Source organism: Crocodylus porosus, unplaced genomic scaffold (assembly GCF_001723895.1).
Source record: "Crocodylus porosus isolate Cpor-Errol unplaced genomic scaffold, CroPor_comp1, whole genome shotgun sequence".
NCBI lineage: Eukaryota > Metazoa > Chordata > Crocodylia > Crocodylidae > Crocodylus > Crocodylus porosus.
The window spans coordinates 42,906,965-42,918,077 of NW_017728949.1; the positions used below are offsets into that span (position 1 = coordinate 42,906,965).

At 39.2% G+C, this 11,113-nt stretch overlaps 1 protein-coding gene across 6 annotated transcripts in view; it reads left to right on the forward strand.

Annotated features, from left to right (window-relative positions):
- The window catches only part of SLC25A12 (solute carrier family 25 member 12), an 88,241-nt gene that overhangs the window by 59,206 nt on the left and 17,922 nt on the right, over positions 1–11,113 (forward strand). For all 6 annotated transcript variants that reach the window (XM_019553677.1, XM_019553679.1, XM_019553680.1 and 3 more), the window contains 3 exons: positions 903–1,061; positions 4,476–4,528; positions 4,771–4,851. In XM_019553677.1, coding sequence (XP_019409222.1) covers positions 903–1,061; positions 4,476–4,528; positions 4,771–4,851 — 293 coding nt within the window. The remainder of the gene's footprint in view (positions 1–902; positions 1,062–4,475; positions 4,529–4,770; positions 4,852–11,113) is intronic.

The window sequence follows — 11,113 nt, forward strand, 5'->3', positions numbered from 1 at the left end:
ATTTTCTCAAACAGCTTGCCTAGGATCAAGGTAAGACTAACTGGCTTATAGTTTCCTGGGTCCTCCTTCCTCCTCTTTTTGAAGATGGGAACCATGTTGGCCCTTTTCCAGTCTTCTGGCACCAGCTCTACTCTTTCTTCCAGCTCTACTCTTTCTTCCAAACCTCTCTTTCTAATTTCTACCTACTCTTTGCTCAAGCACATCCCCCCTGTTACTGTCTTCCTTCTCCTCTCAAAATCTTGCAGGTTTCTTACAAATGAAATTGACCACATATGATATGAGCACGTGACTTCTTTCTTACCCCTATCCTCTTAAGGCTTTTTGCCATCTTTCTTCCAGTTTTCAGGCCTGTGAGATTCCCCATCTTCTTTTTTGCCTGGTGCCTCCCCTTTCTCTTATCCAGGTTGTGCCTCTTCTGGCTCCTTTCTCTTTTCCTTGAATCATGCATTCTTTCATATCATTTAAGACACTTACTCATAAACCTACCTGCCATTTCTTGTTGCCACACCTTCTGCCTACCTTTCCTCAAAATAACTTAACCATCCTACTTATTTTGGGTGTTTCAACTGCCTATTTTCTTGGTGCCCATTCTGTTTGATTTTTCTTTTTCTGCTTCTCTGAAACTTTTATCCCAGTAACTAATGTCAGTTTGGCTACTGGGATGGGATCCTGAATCTCTAACACTTTATCAAATTGTAACGAAACATTCTAGTCTCTTTTGGTGCCACTTTTTCTGTGCTTCCACACTTGCCATTCTGTTTTTCTACCCCTTGGAAAATTTATCTGCTTCTGTTCTTTTGTTGTTTGGGTAACTGTTTGAAAACTGATATGTCATGACAGTTAAGTGTCACACGTGCATCCTGGGGTGTTGTAGAAATAATATTTGTGATGTTTTTTGATAGCTGTGGGAGCCACTGCTGTGTACCCCATAGACCTCGTGAAGACACGTATGCAGAATCAGCGCACCTCTGGTTCAGTCGTGGGAGAGCTGATGTACAAAAACAGCTTTGATTGTTTTAAAAAAGTTTTGCGTTATGAAGGCTTTTTTGGTCTTTATAGAGGTAAGCAAATAAAACACAGGTATCAAGTTTGGTTTTTTTACCATTAAGTGCCTCAACAGCTAACCCCTTGTGGGAAATCTAAGAAACTTAGGTATGCAGAACAGTTTTGCTTGTATTTGCATAGATGATCATTGTCATGAAGAACACTTGATTAGAAAAGTTACACTTTTTTCTTTGGTGCGTGTTTGCTCTTTGCTACTTACATTGCTACTTAAACACTGTGATAGTATCAGTGTTGTGGACATGACTGTTCTCTCACAAGGGTTTGTTACTTTAGAAGAAAGATAAACAACAGGAACAGATGAGCCTCTAAGGAACAAAGGTCCCATTTTAACACATATTTGTTATAACGAGTAAAAATACTCTCTCTGTCTACATTATGTCAAATTTGAAATGTAGTATCTGAACTAGGAATCATCCTCCTTGCACTTGCCACAAGTAGTCCCATGGTTGTAACAGGTTTTTTTCACATGAATGATAAGTGGGGTTTGTCTCAGAGCTTTCTATTTAAATGTATCCCTAGGAACAGGTAAATACTGAATGAGATCTTTGTAGTGTTGGGAATGGGGAGAGAGGAGGACTGTTGTGTGTTAAATCTAAAATTGTGAATAAGTCACTTGTATATTTTTTGGGGGGGTTACACCAAATCAGAGGTTGAAAAATTTAAAGCTGCTTGTTTATCAGGTAGACGGTTACAGTTGCACAAATGTAAGTGCTTTATTCCCTAGTTTAGCCCAGGAGGATGTTCCAAGAGCATTCAGTAATTCAAGTTAGTAACTCCTATGGTAGAGAACCTTTTAATTGGTCATTTAAAGACTGAGGTTTAAGGACCTCTTGCTTTCATTTATTTTATTGACTATTTCATATAACTTATGAAATTAATTTACTTTCCAAGGTTGCTATTTTTACACAAAAACAATATCCCCCCTCCCCTTAATTCATGTTTAAAATAAGATCTCAAACTCTAAAATTCTCCTTGTCCTACCTGGTGCATTGACAGTTTGTTTCCCTCCGCCCTCCCCCTGCTTTTCTAAGTGAATATGTTTGCATTGGAGCTTCTGGGCATGAACACAAGTTTTTATTATTACTAACTGTTCCTTTTTATTATCTCTGTAACTCTTGACAAATTTTTACACGCTAGAAGGTGTTGGCTGTTTGTTTTTAAATGATGACAGGGTGCTTAAATATTTTGTGGAATACATTTAATAATTGTTATTACAGTCCTATCACATTTTTAGACTACTTTTGTCTGTCTAAAACATGACGTTTTTCAAGCACATTTTCGGTACCTTGATACAAAGTTACTTCAGTTTATAGCATTAGTTTGTCTCCAGAGACATGTCAGACAACTCTTAATTGAAATTTATATGGAAATGGAAAGGACTTTTGTTACATTCACCAAAGAGATTAACTGTGTATCTTTAGTTAGATTCATTAATTTGATTAAATTGTATTCAGATGTTAAAAAACAATGCTGATTAGTTGTGCAAGTATTTATTACACAAATTAGACAGAAATGTTTAGCTATTGCAATATTTAGTGTTTATTTTTTCTAAATTCAAAACAAAAATCATAAGGCTCTTGAATCCTGGAACCCAACTCCAAAATTCATTCTGAAATGTTTTTAAGATTCAGCATATTCTAGCACTGGAGCTCATGTTCTCTAAAGCACAGATTTACATTATGTGTTCACATACTGTTTTTAACTTTACATGAAATGCAGTGGGAGGTGTGTCTTATGTTTTGTCTAGTTTTTTTTAAACTGTAGGCTCTATAGATCTGGATCTTTCTTTTCACAGTATATCAGAGATTCAAGATGGGAGGGCAGCATTTCTTTTTGTTATTGTCAGCCTTTCTCTTCATTTAATAACTACCTTTCCTTAGCATAGCTTGTAAATCACACAAAGTACAGTGTTGGACTAATACAAGACATTGCATAATAGTTGTTGATCCTTTTATGTAGGTGCATGTTTATTGTGGGTTTTCTTATGTGAAGGTACTCCATAAATTAAACAGGCTGAATGTAATGGGTGATATTAGGCCTGCCTCCTTTATTGTTTTATTAGATAAAAACATATATGAAAATATTTTCTTTCTGCCTTACTAGTCACACAGTGGGAAATGTGTATTTTTATTGCAGTTTTACTGAAGGTGTCTGTGGTATAGAACTGGTCTATTTTGTTTGTTTGCTTGTTTTTTCCTGGTAACACATCTGGTGACAGCTTACGCATGATATTCCTTCAAACTACAGTAATATAAAAAAAATCTGAGCAAATATGCCATTCTGTGTGTATTTTATAACACTTAGAAAAATGTAAAGTGCTAAAGAGTTTGAATAAATAACGCTGATATAATCAGGGATGTTAGGAAGTTAAGACTGCCATCTACTGCTTTATCTTTTAAATCAGTCTGCTCACTGGAGCACCTTTGGTGGTTGGAAATTCGGATCGACTAACAGAAGATGCAAGGATATTTGGTGCTGTTTATGAGTTTAAAAAAAAAAAAAGGATTAGGATTTTGACAGACTTGCTGCTCTTGATAGAAAACATTTCTGAATAAGACTGGGGTGCAGGCTGTCAGGTTGGCCTGAATAGGTGGAAATTCTTTAAGTCAACGATTTGCAACCATTTTGTATATTTACTTCCGTAATTTAAAAACGTATAATATGCTATCATATCGTGCAAGGAAAGCTATACATATGAGCTAAATAGTATAGTCCATGTTCTAGTAAACAGATAGAATAGAAAAGGCAATGCATAACTGTATTTCAGTGCTTTGCTTAAACATCTGCCAGCCTCTGTTTGTTTGCTTATTTATTTGTTTTTTAAATTTCAAACATTTTAAAGTTAAAGTTAATTTCAAAACTCACCCTAGTTTGGAAAACCTGATACTGTTCTTTATGGGTTTAATTCTAGCTGACTAATTCCTGCTTCATCAAAAGTACAAGTTCTTCTGAAAAGAAAAGGTTCGAGCTTAATCTATGCTCTCAGTGTACCTCAAGGATCAAAGTTTTGGGTAGTCTTTTGAATACTTTAATATCATTCACCCATGCTGTAAATATATAGTTGTGCACGTCAGGACACACAGGTTCTGAGCAACAGGGCAAAATACTTTTGTGAATGCTGAATAACCATGTGTGAACAAACATTATAGGCCCCCATCACCCTTTTTCTTTACCGCCACAATTTCTGGTTTAACTTGATTGTGGAAGGAAGGTCAGATTATCCTTTGTATTACTATTTTCAACAGAAGTCTTAAAACATTTACTGACATATAAAATATCCTTGTTCAGGACCTAGAGCTGTAGCCAGCTTCATGCAAGATTGACATTGATTATCACAAGTGGAGCGTATCAGTGCTGGACTCTTACAAAATTATTACATTTTGAGCTTATGATTTCTTTTATTTTTACAGGCTTGTTACCACAGCTTATAGGCGTTGCTCCAGAAAAGGCTATTAAGCTCACAGTAAGTATCTTTTTTCTAAATTAAACTAATTGTACCCCTTATTTTTTTTCAAATTTGTACTCATTGAATCAATTTTTTTCTGACATATTGTGTTCATAAAAGCACCTAGAATGTATTTCCTTGTGCTTGAATGAAATTCTTCTGAGTGTTTTAATCAGCTTGGTTACAAAAATATGTGAGATGCTTTGAAAAATATATTCAGCTAGAAAACTGATTATCTTTTTTGTTCTTTTTTTAATTAGGTTAATGATTTTGTCAGAGACAAATTCACTCGGAGAGATGGTTCCATTGCATTATTGCCAGAGATCCTTGCTGGGAGTTGTGTAAGTATCCATTCTGGATTCTCAGCCCCAGAAAGAGAATTTCCACCCTTCTAACCCACTCAGAAGGACAGCTAGTATATAACCCATGTTTCATGAGACTGAGCAGAACCATCCCCAGCTACTTAAACACAAAGAATGGGAAAAATTATTCAGAAAACTCTGTGTGCTTACTGTGTTGGGCTCTGTAGACATTAGTTGTATGCTTTCCTCAGATTTATTCAGATACCCTGGTTCCAGTTCTATGAATACAGCCAGCATCTCTATGCTCCTGGCTTCTTCCCAGTTTTCTGGCATTACTGATATGAAATGTGCTGGCCCAAGCTGCAGAATATATAAGCCCTTCTGCATATTGCTTTAAATTGTGTAGATTAAATGAGCACCTGCTTTTGTTGGTGGTTACTCTAGATGAATCTTTCACATGAAAGCCTGTTACTTTGCAGGGTATGTTTTGTTGAGTGGCTATTCACCAGCTTAACCCTCTCATTACTTACCACACATCCTAACTTAGTTAAGGGAGTATGTTGCTTCCAGGAGTGTATTCCAAATACTCAGAGAGGGTGCTGCTCCTCTGTTTCCATACTTGTGGACACATTTGAGTGATATTTATTTTTAGCATGGAGAGGTTCGTATGGCTCATTATAAATAGCAGGGTGCTTCAGAAACTAACAGCAAAATGGATGCACATACTCTAACAAAGTAGATAACTACACAGCAGTGGGAAACACCGATGGTGACACTGTTGAACACACTCATCATTTTATGCTGAACATGTGTGATGTTAGTGAGCATGTAAATAACATGGCTACAGTGCGGTCAGTGTGCATAAAAGAACAGTGTTGTCATTTTGTGTGTGTGTGTGCACCACTTAGCAAAATTCACCATAGAATTTTAGCACAATACCGTGAGAATTGTATAGCTGGGTAGAAGGTCTGTGTGTGGCTGGAGAAGTTCAAAAATAGCCACACATCCATAGTGACCCCCAGGCAGTATGCCCCATGACAGCCATGACAGAGGACAAACACCACTGTACATGTGAACAAGCAAGTGAGCCTTCCTGAACTATTGGCAGAAATAGGCATAAATGCTGGCTGTACCCATGCCATTTTGTACAATCACTTGAATTATGGGAAAGTGTGTGCCCATTGGGTGACAAAGCAACTGACAAAAGTGCATAAATGTGAAAGTGTGTATTCAGCTTCTGCACTGTATACGGGATGAAGGTGAGGGGTTCCTTTTGTGCACCATTCCTGGGGATGAGATCTGGGTCCACCATTATGATCCAAAGAGCAAAAGGCAGATCATGTGGTGGAAACGCACATCATCACCACTGCCCAAAAAGTTCTTCACTCAGCTGTCCTCCAGTAAGGATTTTCTCATCCCATTTTGGGATACTATAGGACCACTGCTTGTCCACTTCATGGAGCATGGGGTCATGATCAACAGCACCACTTCTCACCATGTTCTACAAAACACCTAAGGCCAGTTATTTGGACCAAATGGTGTGGAAAGCTCAATCAAGGTGGTTTTTCCTCCAGCATGATAATGCATGGCTACACTGTACATGGATGACTGCCAAGACTTTGCATGGACTGGGCTTTGAAATCTTACCATGTTTGCCCTACAGTCTTGATCTTGTGCCAAGTGATTACCACTTGGTTAGACCATTGCAGGATGCTCCTTATAGGTACAGATTGGTCAGTGATGCAGTGCAGGAGTGGCTGTCACAGTAGCCAAAAAGCTGATTTTGAGGATCGCATCAAGAAACTTGTGACCTATAGAAATACCTGTGCCACAAAGAAGTTGACTATGTAGACTAGTGATGTGGTCCTGTAAATGATCATTGCACACAAAATGGATTCCAAAATCGCTGTTAGTTACTGAAACAGTCTTATAGTTATAAGGATACAGTAGACAATTATAGGCAGCTTTCCTCACAGAAAAAGAGTGATTTTTAAACTCTAGAAAAAACAAAGGATAATACTTGTTCACTCACTGCTGTAAAACCATATTCTGTGATCACATGAATCTAAAGAGGTCTCAGTTTAAGCTGGCTTTCTTGTTTGTCTGCCTGTTTCTTATACAAAATGTATTTACAGCTTTTAACTACAATCAGCATGTACATATTGTAGACAGACATGTAAACTGTATTTATGCTGGGGATAAGGTCTGTAATGTGGTTATTCTGAGCAATCTGTAATTGGTTCAAGTTTATAATGATGACAGACTTGTGTTTGTATCTCGGCTAATTTGTGGGATTTCCCAACATTTGTTAACAGTATAAAATGTTTGAGACTGGGTAGGGATCCTTTTGTAGCAGAGAACCCTAATAACTTCCAGTTGAGTAGGCTGACAGGCTAGAATAAAACCTCCTCAGCTTGCAACAAAACCTAGGGCAATAAGGTTGTTGACCTCTGCAAACTTTTAATTCAGAGAAGCAGCCCTGGAGGGAGGCTGCTTATAGTTCTCCCTGATTAGATTTGGCAGCATGGTACATGCTTGAGTCTTCACCTGTCAGTGTACAAAGTTTACTTTCAGAGAAATGTGAGAAAGGAGCTGTGGTGTGCAGCCAGCAAAAAAACAACTGCAAACACAAACCTTTCTCTGGAAGGCCCAGTAGCACATACAACATAGGCAGACCTTTTATAATGTAGTGAATGTAATTCATTAGGGTTTTACTCTGTGCTGTGACATGTGTTAAGTTGAGAGAATTGGCAAAGCTTTTATAACAGTCACTTGACTGTGAAATCTGGTAATTGGTTTTACCATGTTTTTATACCCTTTTGTACCAAAATGTTTCATACATGCACTGTAAAACCTATTCCAAAGGCCATCTCCATATCTAAGAAGTTATCCCACCCTCAGAAGGACCTTTTCTGACACATCCTTGTGAACATATAAGTATTTTCAGCAAATGCCAAAGTAAGTTCCAGAAATTCAGATCCTTCTCTGAAGTTGAAAAGACCCCACAACCTCTCCAAACTTCGCTGTTTCCTTCAGCTGATTCCCCTGTCTATAGTTGCCTTCTTGCTGAGAGGGGACCCTTAATTCCAGAGTGTTAGGATATAAATGGTGCACCTATTTCACTCCATTTAGGACCCTTAGGGAAAGATGGCAAAGTTATTTGCCTCTTCAGTATTTTTAAGATTTCAGGCCCATTGCCATCACTTTTGCTACTTTGGGGCCATGTTCACTTCCTTTTAGCCCTCTATAGGTCACCTAATAGCTTACAAATGGATGACTTATGTCTGTGCTGTTCATGATGTTTTGGTTTCTTTATTCATTTAACAAATGCTAGTATTAAATTCAGGACATGCTTGTGGCAATTCATTAAAACTTAGTGTAGAAAACTGAAGAGTTAAGTCCTAGACACATTGACAGGTTAGCCTGTAGCACGTCAAGTTTTCCCAGCTTTAAAAAAGCATGAACACATGATGCAAACTGAGAAGTGACATAGCCCAACCCCAATAATGGCAGGTTTATTCTGGGATGAATTTGGACCAGTTTTCTTATGCTTTCATATGTCTTTCCATATGGCCTGAACATTTTTAATGCTTCCAAATGCACAACCTACTTGCTTATTTCTGCAAAGCTGCCAGTCTGCTATTTGCTGCACATTTGCCAATAGTTTGGCTTTTTCCTTAACATGCCGTGTGGTAGGTGACTGAAACAATACCAGTTTAGCATATCAGAGCCTCCCTTCTTTGTATTCAATCCTTTTTCCATGTGGATCCCATTCAGAGCAGGAGAATCCAAAATGAGGATGTTCAGTAGTTTCAGTGGATGTGTTAAACTATTTGTAGACCAGTAGGGCTGATATTTTATAAATTCCATCATGAACTATGTTGGTTGTAGCTGTGTTGGTCTAAGGACATATGCAGTAGGGGTGTGTGAAACGGGCCATATTCAATTTGGATTTAGCCCGAATCAGGGACAGTGGTTCAATTCATTGATTCAGATCGCTGCCCCGATTCAATTTGGCTGAATCCACATCTAAAGATTCAGTGCTGATTCGGAGAATCAGTGATTCAGTCATAGACACGGCTTTAAATGTTTTTTCTATATACCTTGAGGTACCGGGCACAGGTTGTGAATGCTGCAACGGTGGGGCAGATGGAGTGTCCCACAGGAGTGTGGTGGGGGGCCCCCACGTGTGGACCAGAAGTACTTTCTTGTCCTGATTGGCCATGGAGGCACCAGTTGCTGGGGTGGGGGAGGAGGGGTCCCCCACGTGCTCCCTGGCCGACCCGGAAGTGGACCGGAAGTGTTTCTGGTCCACTTTTGGGTCCACTGCTGAGTGCACTGGGCCCCCACCCCCGCTCCTGTGGCACGCTCCATTTGCCGCAGTATCAAAGAATTCATGAGCTGCCTGCTACCTTGAAGTACGTAGAAAAAACATTTAAAGCTGCGTCTGTCTGAATCATTGAATCTTTCCGAATCTCTCTGAATTGATTCCAAGGGTTCTGATTCAATTCGGAGAGATTAAAGGGTCTCCTGATTCAGTATGAATTTAGAGATCCAGCCGCCGAATCGGGCTGAATCTCCACTGAATTGAATCGGCAACTGAGGATTTGCACAGCCCTAATATGCAGACAGGGTCTTTTGGGTAAATGTGATATCTTTTATTAGACCAACCAAATAGTTGGAAAATATTCTTTGCAAGCTTTCAGGCACAACGCCCTTCTTCAGGCATAAGGAGAGTCTGATGGTGTTTTGTATTCTCCTGGATGGAATAGAAGCCAATATACAAAATGCAGGTCTGTGAAAATGCAAATGTGTGGTAGTGAGGATCAGAGAATATGAGAAAACAACAGATGTGAGACAGGTGTGGGGGGTGGAAAGGGAGGACTGTTGACCTGGTGATAGAAAGTAGCTGGTAAAGATGGAAATAGGTTACCTGGGGTTCTCAGATGGCAGGCAGGTTATAATGTGCCATAAATCCAATGTCTATAGTTAGTCTATAATTTTTTGTATCTAGTAGATTTATGAAATAAAGTTTGTAGACTCGTCTACAAAAGGTGTTTTCTGAGGATTAGAACAAGGAGATTGGAGAGAGAGAGTAGTTGTCTTGTGAGAAGTGTGCACCCACAGGTAATGCAGTATTTTTGTCTTTAATAAATTTTTGGTGTGTGTTCATTCTGGTGCTCAGTTGTTGTTTGGTTTCACCTGCATATTTTCCATCAGGGCATTTTGTGCACTGGATGAGATGCATTACATTTCTGGAGGTGCAGCTGTAAGATCTAGGAATGATGATGGTTCTGTTGTGGGGTGTGGTTATTGTGGGAGTGGAGGAGATACGTTGGCAGGTTTTACATTTCTTGTCCTAGCATAGTATGGATCCGTTTGGTGTGCTTTGGGCCATAGGAATTTTGCTTCTGGTGATGGGGTTGGCCAGGTTCGGTGCTTGTTGAAAGGCTAGGATAAGTGGTTCTGGAAAGATCTCTTTAAGAATTGGGTCTTCTTCTGGTATGTGTTGCAATTGTTTGAGGATTTTCTGCATAGGTTCCAGGGATGGTATGTCATAACTAATGGTATGTGATTTGTGGGGATTTTCTGTTTGTACTACAGCAGTTCTTTATGTGGTATCAGGGTGGCTCTTTTAAAAAGTGCGATCCATCTTTAGGTCTGTACTGAGTTGTAATCTTGCTCTTGTAGATACATAAGGCAGACTTGTATGCCATCCTGGTGTGGGATGTTGGTATATAAGCTGGTAACATCCAGGGTGGCTAGGAGGGTATTGCTGGGAAGGTAGTCTGTTTTTGTTTTTGTAGAAAGTCTGTTGTCTTGGACAAAACTCGCTCTTTGGGTGACAAGAGGTTTTAGGATTGATTTGATGAACCCTGATGTTTCCTCAGTTAGGGGTCCATAGTTGGATATTATAGGTCTACTTTTGTTCCCTTGTTTGTGGATTTTAGGGAGCATGTAAAGTGTCCCTGAATTGGGTGGTGGGGGGGATCAAATTCTGTAGTTTTTCTTGTAATTCAGATGGAAATGATTTGATGGTGGTTTTGAGTTTTAGGTTGAAAAGCAGAGTTGAATCTTCCTCTAGTTTTTCATAGTAGGTCATATGAGAGACTTGTCTGTTGGCTTCTTTTATGTGGTCTTCACAGTTAAAGATAAGACAGAATCAAAGGATGAGGAAGTAGAAGGACTGTGGGTTAGGCTACATGGGGGGCAAGGAGAAAAGGATTTGGTGGTAGGGGTCTGCTACAGACCCCCACATCAAGGGGAAGAAATAGATTTGGGGCTCCTGAGGCAACTCTCA